Below are 21,430 nucleotides of genomic sequence, written 5' to 3'. Positions count from 1 at the left end.
TTTACAACACTTTATTATAATAAAAGACAGCCCCCGTGGTCTACAATGATGAAGTATAGGAATGTGAGTTCATGATATTGTTGCTAAATGGAACAAAAAGGACTCAATAGGAGGTCATAATAAATAGTCACTGAATTAAAGACTGGTCTGGATCACTGCCGTGTTGGTGTCTTCCGATAGGACGGATGTTCACTGACGCGTGGCGCGTCTGAGTGCTGCTGGTCGACAGTCGCCCAGTGGCCTTTTCCCAGCTCCTCTCCCATCAACCCTGTCCTCACTGGACATCAGCGGCCATGCCGTAGTCAGGGCTGCTGGGGAACTGAATCTTACCATCAGTTTCCTGCTCCTCAAACACTACAACCTGAAATAAAGCACACAAAAATACGAGTTTAGCTGAGGTTATGGGAGGACAGCGAGAGTGGGTGGTTGAGCTCCACGGTAAATATAGGAACAGAATAGGAAAGTTGCGAAAGCCAAGACGGAGAAGCAAACTACAAGGCAAAAAGCCCCCATTAGCTCACTTGCGCACACTATTAAGGCTGAGACCTTGAGTACTGGGTTCGAGTCCGGCCCAGGGCCCTCTGCAGCATGGCTTCTGCTCTCTCCCCCTGCCTTTCCTGTCTTTCTCTCACCATCAAAATAAAGCACAAAGGCAAAAAAGAAGAAGAAAACTACAAGGTGATGAATGTCAGTAGCTGTTGACCTGTCATGTGGTTTAACTTTGTCTTATTACGAGAGGCGAGGAGCATGAGACTGAAGGAGCTGCATAGCGAAATGTGTACATCTGCACACAATCATCCATCCATTTGTATTATTTTGTGTTAAATAACTGATTTAAAGGACTATGGACAAATTGTGCAAAATGTCAAGTGAATCAGACTCGTGACCACTGAAGTAGGGCCATTTTTATAATGTTACTAGTGACACCTGTAGGCAAATTGATATTAGAATTATTATTTTATTTGCTGATTGTTAAAACATTAAAAAAAAACATGTGCAATGCTTTTAATTGATCGTTGATCATCAGAAAATTTAACAAGCAACTTTTTTCCCAAGTGGTTAATCATTTGTTATCATACACAAATGCATTTCCTGGCTTTATTTTCTGAAATCTTTTAAACAAAGAAAGTCATTTATTGTGAAATTAATTAATTTCAGTGTTAAGAGTAAACGTTAATAAAATAGTGCGTGGCAAAATTGAATTGCTACTTCAAGAGCATCTGGAAAAATTTGGCATTTCATGGTGATCCAAACCTGTTATATGTATTTATATACGTATTATTCATTTATGTATATATTGGTATAATAATGTAAGATTGGATGAAACTGGTAGAAGAGTTACAAACTTGATACAACTCTTAGTTCAGGAGTTGTATGTGTAAACTTAAGTACTTCAGTACTTTAAATGTGATTATATGGCAACAATATACACAACAACTGTCCATGTCAATGTCTTAATCCACGATGTATGACATAAAGGGTTTAGTAGTTGTTTTTTTAGATATCTTGTTTCATAACAAACAAACTATCTGGTATATAAAAGACAGTACTGCACCTGGTTGTCCCCCCTGTGAAGCCAGGGGCCCGGGACATACAGGGTTTGCTGAGGGCCGATGGACCAATAGCGACCCAGATTCCTGCCGTTGATAAACACTACACCTTTGCTCCAGCCCTGTGAACACAACCAGTGAAATGCTAAAAGCTAAAGAACACCACATGTTAGTGTATTTTGCTTACTACATCCTGAGTTGTTGTTAATCGCAGCTCTTTGCTTCACTTTGAGCTTCAGCAATGTAACACTGTGTGAGAGTTACAAGCCAAAAAATCCAGAGAGATGTACAGTACAGCAGTGGAGGTCACAGAAGCACTTATTCAATCAATAACTGCATTATGGAGCATTGCATACAAATTGGATCATCATCAGGACCTCTTTTTCCATAAGGAGCCTTTTAAGATGTCCTCTGTTCTCACTGATGAAGTAATATTGCTGTGCAAATATATCTAATGAATTATAAGTGAGCTCAATAAAGCTCTGTACATAATGAAAGATCAAATAAAAGATATGAATAAATTCACACTGAATCTGAATTTCTGGCGTCGACATTTTTTTATCAGATCACAACAAAGGAGAGATTCCCAAGTCCATCTGTTGAAGACGGCTCACTGGACCAGAAGTGTATGAAAGATATCAGACAGGCGCTGTTCAAATTGTTCACTAATAACAATAATTTACCAAAACAATGTGCGGTAAACTTTACAATACAACGCTTAGAAATATATGAAATTATAGATAGCTGGATTCTGGTTTATGACATTTATGTTTGATTTTCAAAAACTTGACAGTACCTAAACACTGTAATTAAATACAGAAATACAGCCCGTTACCAAAAGACCATCTAGATCCATTTAGTTATTCTCCATTTTTGGTTCAGATTTTGGGATTGCTAGAAGAGGTATCGTGGTGCTGTTGTACTGGACTGCACCCCAATGGCCGCTTCCCACTCACCGGGAGTTTGATGAAGGTGTCTTTGGGAGAACTGTTCACGTACAGTTTGGCCTGGAAAAAAGCTGGGAAGGTGGGCAGCTGACGCATAGACATCCAGTGGCCTGAACTCTCAAGACTGTAAAAGAAGTATACACAAATCTTAGAAACTGTCTGCGGCAGTCTGGGCTTTCAGGTCGTCGGCCAGCAGGCCACAGCGTCTCGTCTCATTCGTATATTTATATGCCGACAGCAAATGTCAACCAACCATCTTTGTTTTGGTTATGGGTTGCATTTTGCCTCCAAGTAAACGCAAACGGTTGCCATGATAGAAGAACAATTCTCCTTCAGTTTTTACCTTTTTAGTGTTCACTCATACAGCGCTTCAGGCCTTCAGGGTCTCTCTTCACATGAAGAGAGACAACACAACGACTTGAACATCTATGTAGATAGACGAAGTACAAATATAAACCTCTAAATATGCTAAGAGGTCGGACAATCCGGCTGACCCTGATGTTTATTATCTGTGCAACAAATATGAGCTGCACACAGAGGGTAAATAACACGAGATAACGCCGATACATTCTAAACATCAACAAAGATTTTCTGATTACGAAAGGGTCGTGGATTCAATTGACTTCAATCTGGTGATAATGACATTAATGTTCCAAGTGATTATCAATATACGGGAATGCATCATCATCATCATCGTGTAATATGAAAGCATCATGAGGGAAATGCATTTGCACCTTAGGGTGCACTGTGTTCTGCCAGAATGCTCGTATAATGCCTTGGCTATTGTTTATTATGGGATGGGTCTATTATGGGATGGCATTTTGTGAAATAGTTGGCAAGAAATGTTGCATCTGAGACAACCTTTGGCATCCAGAAAAATCGCTCACACCCTTTCACTTTTTGTTGTTGTCGTTGCACAGCATTTGTTTACAAGGTTGTGTACATGTGTGTAGTCTGTGTCTTGGTGTTGATTCAATGGCCTTGTCAGTTCTTTGGGCAATAAATTGTCCCGTTGAATATTTACCGTGTTAAAGGTTTATCCATGTTGGTGTGTTACTTCAGCGTTCAATTACTGCTCTTCTTTGTTTGTCATCATGCTGAAGTAGTTTCTTGGCTGTGTGACATCTTACATTTTAGCTGTCAGACGCATGCTGCTTGCTAAAATTGAACTTACAATAAATTGTATTTTTATCTCTCGCTTTCACAAGGTGTTTTTATTATTGTGTACGCTTGGGGCACAGTTTGTATTATGCTAATGCTGTGTATGATGAACACCTCATGCTTTTATATCTGCCCACTTCAATTTTAGTGACAAAAAGATAACTGTTTTCCTCGACAACATTGTTAAGAGTACATATCTTAAATGATCTACCTGCTGCGCTGCTTATTATTTTAGATGTTCAACATGACACACCGAATTGGATGGCTGGGTTATGATTTCTGCATTTTGTCCTCATGTTCCTACTGTAATTGTGTTAAGCAGAGAGGCAATCAATTGGATTGAATCAGGAGCAGTTAGGCGTAATGACAGAGAAACACAAACATGGAGGGGGAAACTGGGTAATAACTGAAAGACACAAACCTCTTTACAAAGCCTGGCTTCAAGTCCAGACTACGAATTATGAAGTCACGGAGGGGCCGCTTGTTTAACTCGATATCTCCAACTAGACCTAAAAGGTGAGGCAAAGCTGCGTTCATTTCATTTTTGTATAACCCTTGACCTTTGTGCATCTTTAAAAAAATCTGATATCCATATAGGACGAAAATGGTTGCATCAAAAACTGAGCGGACAGCATAGTCACTCACAGAACACATGTTTTCTACGGCTTCTTCCCTGCCACAGTCAGACTGATGGCAAAACAAAACTGTTGAAATAGGTGTAACAATAACCAAACATTACCTCACTTCACTTATCATGTGCAATATGTGAAATATTTTGTCTGTGAAATCATGCGTCATATACCTTCTGATGAAGGTGCAATATTCTAAATGTGCAATATTCCCATATAACGCTCCCCTTTTCCCTCTTTTCACAATCCAGGAACAGCACTCAGGACTAGCCTATTTATTACTGTTATTTTTTGTATTATTATTATTAAACTGTATCTAATACCTTTCTTGTACATACTACCACCTTTTGTACATAGACCACCGTATGTATAGTGTTTTCATATTTTATACTTTTTCTCTTTATTATTATTATTATTAAAGTGTGTTTTTAATTTCTCAAACTGTTGAGAGAGCACAAAACATTCCAATGTGTCTGGACTGTTGGTCTAGGCACAAATGGCAAATAAAAAAACATGAGAAAACTGTAGTAAAAAATAGTAAACAATAGTACTAAATAGTAAAAAATACAATTTTGAAGGCAAGTTTCTAGATTGAAAGCCTGATATAATAGAACGCATGATGTCATGCTGTAATGGCCTTAGGATCAAACAATCAGGTGGGTTTCAATGAGGACATGTTGTCCTTACGGGTCTGATTGTAGTCTTATAGTTTATTATAGGAGCTGAGGTTGAACTTCCAAATACAAAATAATGGCCATATGCATCAACACAGCCAGAATTATTAAAAAAATAAAAAGCCAATACTATCCCTGGTGTTGCATAAGGGTAAACATGCTGTTAATTAGTTTCCTTCAAGGGATCTAATGAAAAAGATCAATCAGCAGGACTGTTGCTGACTGGAACATCTGCAAAGCCATCAGTTTAAAGAACACTTGTACCTTTGCGCTGCTCATCCAGGGTGTTCCCATAATTCACTCTTCCGCAGTTCTCCACCAGCAAACTAAGAGTTCTTTTTCCCTTCAGAGGAAAAATGCATAAAACATGAGACGCATTACTGAAGTACAGCAGCATTCCTCGATGGAAAGCATCACACAAAAACAAAAGGGGGCGGGAATTCCTTTCAGCTGATCTGGCTTTAGTAATTGATCAAGGCCGCCCTGAGTCTGCACTTTTCTGTGAGGTTGAAGTCGACAATTCAGATTTGTTGCGATAAACAGTCATTTGAAGGTTTGCTGTTGGCTTAATACTGGGTCCCTGCTGCCAAAAAACATCTATCAGCATCCCCTGAAGCTTTCACAGGCTGTTAAATATTAACAAAGTTATGCTTTTGAAAGTAGCTTACAGTTGACTAGCACTTACAGGAACCACACACACACACACACTGTACCTTCCCATCAGGGAGTGAAAGTTCTTGCGTTTTGTAATCCAGAACGCCAACAAAATGTTGGGCCACAAAAACCTACGAAGAAAAGGAAACATGAAACGGTAAGAAACTATTTAAAAGAAATTAAAATACACCAAATCAGCCACTGTTCTTACTATTTGTGTTGCTAATGTGATCATACAACAAGAAAAGGCTCGGCAGAGGCACCAAACCCTGCAGGGTCCCCAGTTTATGGATGCCACGCCTCAAGAGAAACCTTGAGAACTCGAGGCTCCAACGACCGTGTGACATCATTTAACACCAGAGCAACTGGTCGCAGCCTGAGCTTGTTAATTGTACTCCACAAGTACACTTATCAGGGGTGTAATATCAGATAACAAGTTGTTATATGCAAACGTTCTCACAGAGAAAAGTGTCAATGTGTGGTCGATGCCCGTCTTCCTGTGTTTACCAGTGCTCGGTCTCTGACGTTGTTCTTTGAGTTGAGGGTCCCCGCGCTGGTGATGGAGGTCTCATACAGCGTGTACCCGTAAGACTGACCATTGTTGTTGTTGACGGGGAGATTCTCCATGTTCACCGGCCTCTCGGACTTGAAAGGCTGAAAAAAAAAAAAAGATAAAAAAAAGGAAGCAAATTAAGAGTTTAAGACACACACACAAGGTTTGATACCTCTAAACCCCCGGGAGGTCTCAATGTGCTGCAGAAATTCATGTTTCTTTTCTTCTTCATTTTAAAAGGGAACTCACAATCTCAAAGCCACTCTCAATGCAGATGGGATCTTATGATTCCCGCTGCACAATTTCCCACTTGCAAGCTGGCTTCACCCAAAATGAGAATTTATCAAACCTAATGAAGCTTTCCTGTCTGCCTGTTCGGAGCAATTCTTTTATTCAGCGGCATTCTTTTGCATACCCTCGGGAGGTGCATTATGCACTCTTCACGAGACAATAAACACTTTCTGCTATGACACGATTAACCACGTACTTGCAGACACACAGATACAATATCAAACTCCGACATCCCACTCAGTCACTCCGAAGCCTCTGAAGAGAAAACGCTCTCTTTGAACAAGGGTGTGTGCGGCTGGTCAGGGGCAAAGTAATTGTCGTCTCCGAGGAGAAGCAAATTATTGCGACGGGGAGTGAATGATGAATGTTGTAAGCGGCTGCCAGACGTGCCACATCTGGTTTGAATTTAAATGCCCCTGAAGAGCATGGAGTAAATGGCTAAACTAGACCGGTGGTCATGAAAGCGAGCGGACACGGCGATACCCTCCAAACAGGTTTTTGAAACAATCTTTTAACAAAGTGGGAATGTTGTGCTGCATTCTTGTTTTATTTCCACAACAAGCTGCTTTACAGTCATAAAGCTGCACACCGTTGGTTACTGCCGGTCCCCGAGAAGGCCACTAGTGCAGTTAGGAGAGAGTGTCTTGCTCAGGGGCGCCGATTCAGCAGTTGTCCATTAAGGGAGGAGTGCTACTCATTTACTCCTCGTCCTTCCTCAATAGATCCTGGAGATACAGCTGCACGCTCACTTCTCTCAACAGCGGCCACGTCTGCACCTTACCGTGTCATTTTCAATCAGATTGTTCTATTTCTTTAAATCAAGAAGTAAAAATGATTCTGTAGGTGGTTTCTTTTATGTGTAAGAGGAACATTATACTGCTGTATATTGTATGATTTGCTTTGTTTGGATAGACCAAATAAAAGATGTGCAAAGAATATAAAAGTTACTTCACATGTTTTTATGAGAGCATACTATTTAAAAATCCGCTCAACTCAACAGAGATACGTTCCAACATGTTTGATGCAATGATTATCTATGTTATTGTAACCCAAACGTGGGGTTGTTTATGTTTGCTAATGTTGATTTAAGCCATACTTAAAATATGGCTAGCAAAGCCACTGTCAAATAATACAAAATAATAAATATGGGTGCGATAACAGGTGTGATGTGAAGCTCGGCTGCTGTAGCTGTCGGTGTGAATGCACCTGTCATGGGCCGAGGACAGTCTGAGGGAATCCCGCTTCTCATGTGCTATGCAAGGCTAAAATAAATCTTTTAAGACGTAAACAGACCACAGCAAGCTGCACAGCCACATAATTGACAGCAAATTCTCTTTGAGTTTATTGGATTGGCTTTTGTGTATTACTTATACACTAAATATTTCATGCATTACTGCAGTCTGACTGACAGCAACCTTCTGACTCTGTTTTGAGCAATGCTACATGGCTGTTGCTTATTATTTCTGTGCCTCCAATTTTGGCACTCTGTGCATGTGTAGCTTACCTTGTCAGTGAAGTGCAGACTGTCCCACAGAGACAGGTGTTGCTGGATGACAACAGGCTTGTACGCTCTCCTCTCCTGATGAGAGGGCAGTTCAGGGAGAGGCTGGGCTGGGAAAACAAAAAAGCATGGAAAATGAGGGTGGGGTATAGTTTGTCTGTACATTCATTCATTCATTCATTTATTAGCATTTCTTTTATCCTTTGTTTTCCCAGAGGATGCAAACTAGTCCACAATACATTATTACGACATGATACACACATTCAGCCAGAGAAGGGAGTAAAAGATGGATAATCCTGATCTTAAAAACAAATTTACCGAGGTAAACCCTTTGCATCCACTCATCTCTACATGTCATATCCCACCTGAGGAAAAGAAAGATGGAGCCAGGATTGAGTCATAAACCATGTTGCGTCCAAGCAACCTTTTGGGCACAGCTGGTACAAAGAAAAGGGGAGGATGATTTATTCGCTCTTGGCCAAGTTTAACCAGCAGAACAATTCACTAAAACACACAACCACTATTGGACCTTCTTCTAGGCTTGTAAAGCACTGCAGACCGTTCCATTCTGCCGTCTCTTGCAGGAGTCTTCATACTCTAAAGCCAATAAAGCAATCATAAAGGTGACCTTGGAAACTGCTTCTAGGGCTCCTTGGGTGAGCCATTTACCCTTCACAGCAGCATCCGGTTTGTGCTGCAAAACAGTCTCTTTACAACAATGAACACTGGTTTCCCCATGCCCACTCACCGCTTTTAAAAGTGTTCAGGCATGCAGGGACACCAGCGGTCCCTCCGGAAAAGGCTTGACAGCATTTCCTTATCACCAAGTGGTAACAGCTGGATCACTTAAGGAAACGGCAGGCACCTTTCTCCTAAATGGCTCTCAACAGCGCTCACACGTCAGGGCTTTTGTTAGTGTCGTGTATCATTTTTGAAATCTAAGAGGCGGAGACTTAGCTTTGAAAAGACATTTCTATGAAGCTACGTCCCAGATCTGGATATTTTTCAAATACAGTAGCGGCTGTGGAGGAGAAACATGCTGACGTTTGACCTTCCTCACAGAAGATGATTACAAGAATGAATACCTCAAATCATAAAAGTGGTGTCATCAATAGTGTTCAGACAGACGGTGGAGTGGAGCTGAATGTGCAGCTTGTGCAAGGTTATATACTGTATTACTGCAATTTTTTGACAGCATTGTGTAATAAGAAAGCCCCAAAGCATATGTGTCACAGGTCTATCTGAGGAGCCACATTGTTGTCAAAGATCAGTGTTAGACATTTGACAGATCAGCCTGAATCCATGCCAGGTTATGCAAAAACAAACCACAGGGCAAAGAGTAACTGACACATATGTACATGATTTGACAACCAAACAATAATAACATATCAAAATGATCTAATTAAAGAATTGGGTCATGTGTTTGTAGTTGCTGAGCAGAACAAAAAGCCTCCTCAGACTCACTCTCATATCCAGGCCACTGCTCATTGTTCAGCAAACAACAAAACATCAGGATGAATCATGCATAGGCAGTCTTTCAAACTATCTTCAATCACAACAAGTCTGGGCAAATTATTACTTTCTTTCGCAGGATTCGATCCCAGATGGCCAAACGCTACACTTTCGGTCTTGGTCACAAAACACTTGAGACGTTCAAACCCTTGTTCTTACAAATAGAGGAAACGGCATCAGCAATACACATGATACAAGACCTTGTGTGTCATTTCCCCAATGGGCAGTAATTGAGGGTGTTTGACTTGGGCAGAAATCTCACACACATGCACAAGTGCACACAAACACCCATATCTAATCCGTGCTTGTAATCACATGCAAAGTTATCCTAGTTTAGCCAACAGAGAGCAGGTTCTACAAGGAGAATTAACTTAAAGTGGGGAGATGAAAGCAGAGGGAGAGAAAAAGAAACAGAAGACATGGAGCCCGACTCAGCAACAACACACAGCACTCACCGTGGTAGCGGCTGAATACATTCCTCAGAAGATGGTACTTGGTGGTGTAATCCCCAGCCTCGGATAATGGAGCATCGTAATCTGAAAGATAATGCGCTATCAGAACAGCAGGCTCCGGCGCCGGAGAGAGGCAGGGATGCCTCTTACCGTGGCAGATGCTTTCAGTGTGCTCCCCTATCAAACATCTCGAGACAGCAGCGGGCCGAGACACATTTTAGGTTATCTTGACAGAAAATGGAGCCTTTTTTGAGGAGAAAAAAAAGGTAAAAGGCGTTCAGAGGAGTAAACACGGGGACGACGGCTGTTGAAGGTCAGAGGTGGTCCTCTTCAGAATTCTCCTCTTTTCTCAAGAACGAGGTCGTTACAATGTTAAGTACCCTAGAGGAGGATATAAAACCCATTGTACCAACCTTAATTTACATTTCACGTGCATTTTATTAGGTGATGAATTCATTAATGTGCACTGCATATTCAAATTTCAAACCAGCCGAAGGTCAGAGGCTCCGCCGTAGGGATAGCGCCATCTACAGACATTTCAAAAATGCCAATCATGTTTTTTTTTATTAAAAATGTGCTCAATCCAATCTGCTCAAAAGTACATACTGACTTTATTTCAAATAGAAAATTAGGGTTTGATGATCATGTGCAGTCTTTATACAGTAGATTTGTTTCAGCCTACATTGATGCAGAATCAGTGGCCTGAATCGGATAAAATTGGGTCTGGCTATTAAAATGCAGTTTTGTGTAGAACCATGAACCTAGTTCAACCCTGACCAATCAACCCTGTCTATGTATTTTCTTTTTTTCCCCATTCAAAAGTTACGAAATGCCGATCACAAACACATTCATCATACGTACCATAGCTTGTCACCATAGGTTTAGGTGCCGGCATCCCAACGGCAAACGCTCCGCTCATTAAGCCGAAATTTGTCCCTCCGTGGAACATGTAGAGGTTGATGGACATGTCTAGTTTAAGGATCTCCGTGACCACAGCTACCATGTCTGGCAAGAGAGTGAAATAAACAAAATCCCACTTAAAGTCTACAATTTAGCTTAATTCCTCTGAGTAAAATCTGAGAATAACAAAAGCTAAAAATTAAGATCCATGCCGAAAAAAAAAGGAGGAAATAAATCCATTTCATTTAACAAGGCACTGTTTCAATAATCCTATTGCCCTCAATTCCACTTAGATTGAAACACGAACAGACCTCAGCCTCACATCCAATTACAGGTTACTATAATTCATTGCGGGGCAATGCTCATGGCCATATCAAATTGCCCACCTCCCTGCACAAATTAGCTACCTGTATTTTGCAGCGAACATAGCAGGGCAGGTAATTAAGCATTCAAATTGGACTTCAGCAGTCAGATTGGACGGACGTTAATGATTTGAATCAAGGGCATGAGCCTCGGTGAATAACAATGGGGCAGGTTGAGTGACAAAGCATTTCGTGGTGGAGGCACTCGCTGTGACCAACTGCTGGGTGTGTTGCAGGCTGTAGAGTAGTGAACTGTCAAGGACATGAATCCCCTCCGAATGCCCCAGCGTTCATTTCACAGATGTGACACTTTCTGCATGGCAAGGGTCCCCCCCCCCACCGTATTGCCTTCTCACTAAGGAGAAAAAAAAAACCATAAGGAAGCCTTTAATTTTTTAGAACATGATTTGTTAAGATGTGGATGGCTGCTGAGAATGACAGAGTAAAATGGAAGCTCGAGGCTCTGCACTGTGTATTTTAAAGGATAGGTTTCTGAGAGCACTCAAGAGGATGAGAGCGTTAGTCTTTACAAATGTGAAATGTGTGTGTCACGCCTTTATATTACATCTAAGATCACTCTCCTGGCTACAGAGTATACTATACGACTTAGCTGCAGACTCTTTAACGTCAATATTGTCCTACTTTAAGGGACCATACAGACCGCCAGTGCATGGTAGTCAAACCTAAATAGCTCATGTCTTATGTGTTTGGTCTGTAAAAAAGTACAAGGGTTTGGTCCTTTTTCTGTTTTATATTATTCCAAATGAAATATGTTTGGATTATGGACTGTTAGTTGAAACAAAATCATCTGGAGTTCTGGGATATTGCGACTTTCTTATTATTGTTTGGGCAATTTAGAGCATAATTAATGAATCACACAATATTAATTGACAATATAAATAAGTAATAATTCAGCCCGAGTTTTTGACTACTAGCACTATGGAGAACATTTTTTCAGAGTTGGTCCACCTGTTGTTAGCACATCCACAATGATGCATTATGCATGTAAAAAGTTAGTACATTAACTTTCTAATTGTACACTACCATTGTATAGTACTATAATACTGGATACTTCTACTCCACTACATATCAGACATACATATTATACTTTTTACTACACTAAATATATTTAAAAGATGCATTGGTTTTCTGCTAAATCTCTTTCTCATCAAGTCTTTTTATGATTTAGTCCATATTCAGTCCTAGCCCCTTATTATCTCAAAACGTGATACAAATATTCCAGCCTGTTTTCAATGCAGATTGATTTGTATATTCTGCATTATTATTTTCAGTAAAATCTGAAATGAAGTTTGATATTTTCCTTTCACAGTATACACCACTATGAAATGGACCTTCAGTACTTTTGCTTTCGATACTTTTGCAGAAAACACTTCAGAAAAATGTCTCCATTGCTGTTCATCTCTTTCAGTTAATTAAAGGATATGAATCCTTCTACGACTTCACGAGTGAGATGACACACAGTCCTGCCAATGGTTTCACACTAATCCGCTAATCGACAGTTGGTGCAATTAGGAGCCAAGAAATGTAGCAACGCTCCAACAACAAGAGGAAGACTGATAGCGCGCAGTCATGAACGTAAACAAATTCTTCCAAAAATATGCTGCGCGAATGCTTTACGAGGACGAGCGTGTGTTCAACACCTTTGTTGGGCCACAATGATGAACACAATCCGTTTGGTGAGAAACGGTAGGCGTAAACATAAATGTATCCAAGAACGCACATATTTTGTCATGTCTTATGTATATTTGTCAGCCCAATGTCACACAAATCCCAAATGTGACTCAGAGAGCTTTATAATCTGAACAACATGCAACATCCATTAGAGGCTCGCATCGGATACGAAAAACAGAAAACAAAAAAAGAGGAAGAAACCTCATGGAGAGTCACTGGAGATGGATCAGACAGACATGCAGTAGATGTGCACGAAATAAAAAAGGAAAACATTGTTGTTACAACTACTAATAACTACTAATATTAACAGCAGCATAGTGGATGTGTGACGCCAGGAGCAGGCAGTTAAATATTGCAGCATATTTACAACCTGTGACTTTGGGCTTGGTGACACAGCATGGTTTCTGGAAATTCAATAAATGAAGAGTTGATATGAAATTATAGATTCAATATTTATTATAAAAAAATGATAGAGAAAATATATACATATTAAAGGTTGGAGAAGCTTGTGATCGCATTGAACTGAGTGGGAATGTAAAGTGTGATGTAAAAACAAAACCACAATCTTCAATTGATATATCAGATTTTTAGAAATTTGAGTTACTTTGTGTTTTTTTACTGTGAATTTAGACGTCATAAAAGTGTTTATCATTATATCTCAATGTATGATTCATTGAGAGAAGATACAGTATCATGTTGAATGATCATCCAGCCCTACTTATAGGACATTGCAGCATCCAATTAATAGGAAAGAATGGAACAATATGTCGCCATCATTCTGTGTAGCTCCAGCACATGTGGAAGCAGAGGAAGTGCAAGGACAGGAGATGAATGTGACTCCTACAAAGTGCAACACCTCCACCTGGGTTCAGTACAGTCACTGGGAGTCGGCGGAGCACATCTTTGAACAATCCTGTACAAAGAAGCGTTTGAAAAAATCTGGCCTCTGAACATCAAATATACGGCCCAGAGACAGAGTGGAGAGGGTGGGACACAGACTCTGGTTTGTGATACTTGGCTCACAACATACCATGCATGAAAAGTCTATAAATCTCTGACAAAGCCACAAAACAAGGAGGAAATGGCCATATGCTACGCTGTATATCCCAGCTGCACTGAGTGGGCTCTGTGCCTTTTGTGAAGGAACCAGCGCTTTAGAGGGACTTTCTTAGACTCAGTCTGGAGAATTTATCTTACACAGCCTCCAAAGCAGTGAGCTTGTCCACACCCGGTCCTATTTTCCCCTGGCACAGAGACCGTTTCATTCTCAGTGGGAGAAAAAAAAGGGTTGTCTTAAGCCTTTCTTACCCTAAGGCAGTGACACTCTGTCTTACCCTCAAGCCAGTCTGTTTTCTCCTCAGAGGTTCTATATTGGATTGCTACACAAAACCCGTCTCACCGCCGTCTCAAATTATCGACCTACTGTACAGAAAGAAACTGTTTCATCCTCAACAAAGAATCTCTCAGCAGGAATCCTGTCTTACTCTCACATAAACACTTGTTTTAGTCGTCTAGTTCTCCCGAAAGAAAACCTGTCGATCCACTGAGTCTGTCTTACCCTCAGCTGTGTACACATGATGAAGGTCCCCCCAAAGATCGAACCAGCCAGACCAGTACTCCATCACCATCTTAGGCTTGTGAGGCTAGTGGGAGAAAAGAAAAGAAAAAGTCAATCAAGCAAAAGATTCGTCTGAATGACTACCTATTTGCACTTGTACAAACCTTTAATAAATTGTCTTAAAGATTAAATGTATTCAGGTCTCTAACTATTCCTTGTAAGGTTAGTAAGAAGACAAGAAAGAGCTTGGGTTGCTAATGGTGCGTTTGTTTGCTCTTTGATTGGATCAGAAAACGAGCAAGGAGCCCAGAAAACATGGATTAAATGATAATGAACAATGAAAACCCAACGCACAAATAAGACTCACTTGTATTTCATCCAGATACTTGACGTCATTCAGGTTCAGTTTCTGGAAATTGATGGTTTCTAGTGCTTTAGACACAAAATGGGAAGAGCAATATTGTTAAAAAAATAAATATAAAAGATGAAGACCATCAATTCAAACTAATACCAAACATCCTTCAGAGAGAGCTCCATGGAAAGATTATTGATTTCAGTTGTACTTAAACCCTCACAGGCTTTGTTTCTTGTCTTTAAAGAAGTATTAGCAGTTCATCATGGCACCTCAAAGTGCATATAAAACAAAGATTATCTTCAAATCCTAAAATTAATGCAAGCTTCTGCATTAGAAATCAGTCAACGACGCATCAAACTTCAACTGTTCACCAATGAAGTCTAACTCACAGTGGAGAAATATGCACACTTTATACAAAATATCTAGAGGATGGTTTAATATCACAACACTCTCTAGAGCAGGGGTCTCAAACTCAATTTGGCTTGGGGCCACCGGTGGTATTGTGATCTCATCGGAGGGTCACACAGAAAGCGCAATATTTTTTTTTACATTCATAACATATTTTCGTCATAAAAAAGGCAACCAGCAGTTTCTATACATTTTTATAATAGTTTTTAACAGTGCAAATACATATATATACACATTTTTAATAACTTATTGAAACTGCACCGAACCAACAAATGCAAAACCTGAATACATTTGTACTTTATTCTATTTCTTGCCAGACACCTGGCAGCGCTTCTGCTCACACAGCTGAGCCACATTGACACTGATCCAGGTCACTAGAAACCCTGATCCAGGTCACTAGAAACCCTGATCCAGGTCATAGTATAGAAACCCTGATCCAGGTCATAGTATAGAAACCTTGATCCAGGTCATGGTATAGAAACCCTGATCCAGGTCACAGTGGAAACCCTGATCCAGGTCATAGTATAGAAACCTTGATCCAGGTCATAGTATAGAAACCCTGATCCAGGTCACAGTGGAAACCCTGATCCAGGTCATAGTATAGAAACCTTGATCCAGGTCATAGTATAGAAACCCTGATCCAGGTCACAGTGGAAACCCTGATCCAGGTCATAGTATAGAAACCCTGATCCAGGTCACAGTGGAAACCCTGATCCAGGTCATAGTATAGAAACCCTGATCCAGGTCACAGTGGAAACCCTGATCCAGGTCATAGTATAGAAACCCTGATCCAGGTCACAGTGGAAACCCTGATCCAGGTCATAGTATAGAAACCCTGATCCAGGTCACAGTGGAAACCCTGAGTACAGCTTCACGATAGGCATCACTAAGCCTGAATCTGTACTTGCATTTATTAAAGTTCATAGTGGAGAAAGGTTTCTCACACAGATATATGCTTCCAAAAAAGGTACATTACCCGACTGATCACTTTTGTCAGCTCGGGGAAGGATGGAGGCAATTCTCTCAGAAATGGTCCAGTCATGTCTGGTTTTCCTCGTGCCTCTGAATTTAGCTTTTAGATCACTGTTGCAAGTCAATAAGTTCCATTTGCAACAGACTCGGGACTGAGAAATGACGTCATACTACATATCAAGCTTCATGGGGTGTGTGCACATGAAACATTAATATTATAACAGTTTTTGTTTTCAAACAAAATATTTACTATATATACATATTTGAGTCAAAATATGTTCTATAGAAAAACAAACTATTTACAATGTTTACACAATGTGCATGTTTCAGTTTAGTTTTTTCAAGAACAACATATGTACTCTGTATGTATGTGTGTACTATGTGTTCTGTATGTGTGTACTCTTGACCAGCGCATGGTCGTGTGTGGAATAGCGCAGAGTACAACTGAACAGCTGAGCGGAGCAGAGTTGCGTCTCTCTGTGGACAGTGTTGATTTTTTAGTGCAAGGTTTTTTTTTCTCAGGTGGAAGTGTGTTGTCTGTCTGAATAAAAAACAGCGTATTTTTGCAGCGTATGTGGGTGGGTAGGTCCTCAGGGATTTCCTGAGTGTTCATTGGGTAGTTTCACACAAAATCTCGACTGACACCTGAATCAACAAATCAGGTGAAAGGTGGAGCTCGACACAGACACCTCTGGCTGTGAAGCTCCTATAAGAGGCACGTATGATCACACAGAGCGGAACCTCCAGACTTTGGCGCATCTGAATCTTTTTTCTACTCTGTTTTTTCACGGAGCTATTAATAGAAACGTCCAGTAAACGTTATCTTACGGGGCTACGCGTGCGGACCTCAGAAGAATGGGCCGCACTAACACTAAACTTTGATGTCAAGTAGGGGGCCACAAAATATCGGCTCGCGGGCCGCAATTGGAGTTTGAGACCCCTGCTCTAGAGTGTTCTCCTCCAATTATGATGATGATGAAGATGATAATGATGATGGTGACAATGCATGTTTGCAGTGATAATTAAAAACAAAAAAACTCTTCATTCACAGTGAAGGCTATTAACAATGATCGCTATTGCATGTGCATAAATACTTATATTGCAGCATCACAATGTTTATGCCAGTGTTTTTGCAAAAAGAACGACTTTTCAGTACAAGACAGAATCCTTTGTGTGTAGATCAGAACTGCAGCTGCCTGACACCCGGCCACCCTTTGGCTCAGACCCCTGGTTATTGTGTGAATACTGTGTGTGTGTGTGTGTGTGTGTGTGTGTGTGTGTGTGTGTGTGTGTGTAGTCTTGTTTGTCTGTCAGCGCCTGACAATACCTCCTTTCACTCCTCCACGCTTTAGTCCTTCCTTGTTGTCTGAAGTCAGCAGCAGCTCTGTGATGCCCCTGGACAATAGCGCCTAGAAAAGATGGAGTATTATGGAGGCAACTAAACAAAACAGTGGAGGCTCTTTCTGAAATATAAGTAATGATTTTTGTCATTTCGAATTGAGTGAAAAGGACAGCTGGGAGAACAAAGTCAATGAGTGCACTCTCATCTAGGAGCTAGCAATCATTGTTCAAATAATGTACAATTTGGTTTCTTACCTCCTTGATGAAAGGCATGTATTCTCCATCTTTAGCATAGGAGCCATACTCATTCTCCACTTGAACTGCGATAATTGGGCCACCCTCGGAGTACTGCGAATGGGTTATGTGAAAAGAGGATACGCAATAGGGGTCTGGCATCAGTTCTTGACCGTTCCTACGCTCATTAAAGCTGAATTTTAACAACACTGTGAAATGGAAATCAAAGGCTAGTTCAATGACGCGTGGAGCTGATGAAAATAAAATATGGCATTCATTTATTTTAAGTGTGTATTGCTATCTGTGGATTACATAACAGACAACAGCAGCTTTTTAATGCCCTTTTTTAAAAAGGTGGTAACTGTATTATTGCATGCAGGGGGGAAATATGACTGTGAATACAAGGATGTGTATGCAGGTAACCATCAAATCTTTAAAAATGGTATACTTGAGTGTACATCAACAAATATTTCTTTGTGCTAAAATGGAAAAGCACCTGATGTGGAACAACTTTCTTAATGAGGTGATTAAAGAAGGCGTTGACTGCATCAGTGAATCTTGGGTAGGTTGTTCTTAGTTTCATGTTTTGATCCCGCAGTAGCCAACTGAAAAGAAATCACAAAGAAACCTTTCAAACGTCCAAAGAGCAACGTATCACAGGAGTTCCTCAAAGTGCTGTGCTGTAAACGCTCTTTTTTTTTTTTAGCTCGCGAAGATAATCGCACCAACCTGAGCATGACTATCATAAAGTGCAGTGCAGAAGGAAGTCATGCTTCCCCCCGTGCCCCTAGAAACACTCTGTTTTGATGATTATCAAATAAATATTACCTCACGTTCCCTGAAGGCAAAACGACTCAAAAAATACCTCCTTCCAGTATTTTCCACCTCACATTCAACACAATATCTGCTCAAATCTATTTTGATTACAGAACTAAATGAATTCATCCTTTCAGGGAGCTATGCCTGTCATATGTAATTACTGTTCTCTCTAATACCTAAACTGAAAGTCTGGTAAATCACCAGGGACTTTCAGCTGAGTAACATTAGAGGTTACTTGCATAATGCATAATGTCTCTGTATCGTATGCACAACACTGGAAGGTGGACCATTCAAGGAACATTTTCTTGTTGCACAGTAGCAACACATGTGGTCAGACTGGCAAACAGATGACAGAAACAACATACTCGATATAATTCACAAAACTACATTATTTACACCAGTTTAATTGATTCAGCCTGCAGCGAAGATACCACTAACAAAACCAAAAAAGATTACCTGACGGAACAATTCATGTCCAAGCCAATTAAAGGGATTAATTTAGTACCCCACTGGCGATTCTAAAATAAAGCTTGACAATGTTACCATGGCTGACAACATATCTGCGAAGGCAACACTTGACTGTGATGTTTACCTGGGCAGTCCCCCTAAATCCCACTCGGCACAGATGTACGGCCCTGGACGCAGGATGACCCAGAGGCCCAAGCTGCCTGCAAGGCGCAGGTAGGCTCTAGGAGAAGGATGCAAAAAAAGGTGCCATCAATGAGGTCCATTTACAATCAACACAGTCAATTTTAAAATATTTACTACGGCGCATGTGAAATGGGGACTGAAAGAAAGTCTCAATTAACGCAAATGGTATGTCATTCATTGTAAAATATTCCATTTTCAGATCCAATGTTTCTGTTTTGAGGTGACATCGGCTTCCAGCGCTGGATTTAACGGCAAGCTGATGGATCAACGCCCCCTCATCAATAAATCAAGAAGCCAAGATACTGATTGAGTGCAGGGCTAATTAATCAAAAACCTTTCTTGAGGGTAAACGTGCACCCTCTCAGCAGCAGGCTGTGCATAGCTAGGTAAGCCCTTCTGCGATGCAACAGTGCCATCTGCAGGAAGCCTCAGAGCTCTTCACTTCATCGTTCCTTACTCTAAATCCAGCTGGTCCTCAAAGTGGAACGCCCCTCGCTCAGGCTCATGCAGGTTCCACGGCACATACCTGAAGAGAGAATATAAAAAATAAAAAGACGTTGCGTGTGCTATTAGTATGTTAATGGTGCTGAATTTCAGTGGATTTTAAGACAAAAGAACAGATTTTATTGTATCTTTGTTCTCCACTTCAACATCTTTTCGACACAGTTCCTTCTGGTGTTATAAGGTAAAGTGTATTCCTACGTGGTGAGAGTGTTGAGGCCACAGGCCTTCATCTTCAGCAGCCGGTCCTCCCAGTAGGCTCTGGGGACACGGAAGTAATGGATGGAGCCCCCCAGGATGCGGAAGGGTTCTCCCTCCAGGGTGAACTGAGAGGAGTTGGCCCTCAGACCCTCCACACGGCTCATTCTTCTCCCTTCAAGGCGATTCCTGAGGGGGAAGAAGTACAGTTCACAACTGAAAAATGACTCGCTGAACGAGTGCAACTGGATCGAATGCCTTGAAGACAAGGGAGACATATTTCTACAGTATTTTGGGAAGCTAGCTTGAGAACAAATATGCCCTTGAGCAAAACCTCTAAACCCAGTTTCACCTGTTCATGAAACTAAAAAGAGGCACAACATGGGGAATAAGAATGTGTTCTCGGTTATCAAGGTTCAGTTATGGCTGATTGCCTTCAAGTAATTGTACATATTCATATACATACATCAGCAATATAAAGAGCTGCTCTGACACTCACGGGGTGAACAGGACTAACAGCACAGTGACAGGTGACTCGTCACGTGGTGTCGCGTTCAATGTCCACTAGGCTGCAGGTGAGCCAGAGTTCACGGTCAACTTGGCACTTGTGAATGAATACAAGCAGTAAATAAAGAAGTGAAAACAGCTTCACCACCAACATGTATCTTTGCGGTTTTAGTGGGCGCGGTTTGCATTCAGCATAGTGTTTCTGGTTACTTGACATGACTTCCCTCTCGGACTTACCTCGTGAACTGATACGCGATTATCGCTCCGACAGCAACACACAGCAGCAGAAGATATCGTTGCTTTAGGGACAGACGAAGCCCAACCATCGATACGCTTTCCATCCGCAACAACAACAGTTGTTACAGTACTTGAGTTGAAGTTGCACCTTGTTCGCTTCTGGTGTTTACGCGAATTCATTAAAGTGCATGCATTTTGCCGACCGACCAGACTCCTGTTATACGATTATATCGCATGACGTCAGGCTAGCAGTTTCGCAAAGAATGTAAAAAAAATGATAGACGACAGTAAAGTGGAGCTACCCCATAATATTCACATAACGCCAGGTTGTTCGTAACGTTACTCCCAGCATTAATAATTCAACAAACTAAACATGCTCTATGAAAAAGTAAACTTAGTTAGAGCAGCCTATTGTAAGTATTTGATATCGAGGGAAGCTGCATGGCGTTCAGACTAGCAGTCAGAAGTAGGACGCAAACACCCGGGGCTACTGTTGTGTAAGGGACCGTCGCACAATTATGCTGCTGAGGAAACGCAGAGAATAAAAAAGAAACTCCTCAAACGTCCCTTGCTTTATTTTGTTTTCTGATTAAAAAAAAGATTGCTTGCTTCAACAACCAACCAAATACGTTCTCTTTATATCTAATTATTATATTGAATGTCATGAATACAAGAATATAAAACAAAGAAACACTTTTTTTTTCTATTACACTAACCACGTTGTTGTTGTTTTTTTTACAAATGTATCATTATTGTTCTCCAGGTCCTTTT

General features: G+C 40.8%; 1 protein-coding gene across 1 annotated transcript; it reads right to left on the bottom strand.

Annotated features, from left to right (window-relative positions):
• On the bottom strand, positions 1–20,763 carry LOC306742735 (beta-galactosidase-1-like protein 2; the record flags this gene model as incomplete). The annotated part of the gene is made up of 19 exons (XM_079225146.1): positions 1–361; positions 1,556–1,672; positions 2,507–2,621; positions 4,080–4,167; positions 5,226–5,304; positions 5,675–5,746; positions 6,123–6,269; positions 7,964–8,070; positions 9,928–10,008; positions 10,786–10,929; positions 14,437–14,521; positions 14,804–14,868; positions 17,499–17,580; positions 17,768–17,860; positions 18,243–18,351; positions 19,158–19,253; positions 19,674–19,742; positions 19,919–20,104; positions 20,660–20,763. 19 exons carry the CDS (start codon positions 20,761–20,763, stop codon positions 275–277), a joined length of 1,926 nt encoding a protein of 641 aa, XP_079081272.1. The 3' UTR covers positions 1–274.
• Positions 20,764–21,430: the final 667 nt, after the last annotated feature.

This window comes from Taurulus bubalis (assembly GCF_910589615.1).
Source record: "Taurulus bubalis genome assembly, chromosome: 10".
NCBI classification, from domain to species: domain Eukaryota; kingdom Metazoa; phylum Chordata; class Actinopteri; order Perciformes; family Cottidae; genus Taurulus; species Taurulus bubalis.
This window is presented reverse-complemented; position numbering and strand designations above follow the sequence as displayed.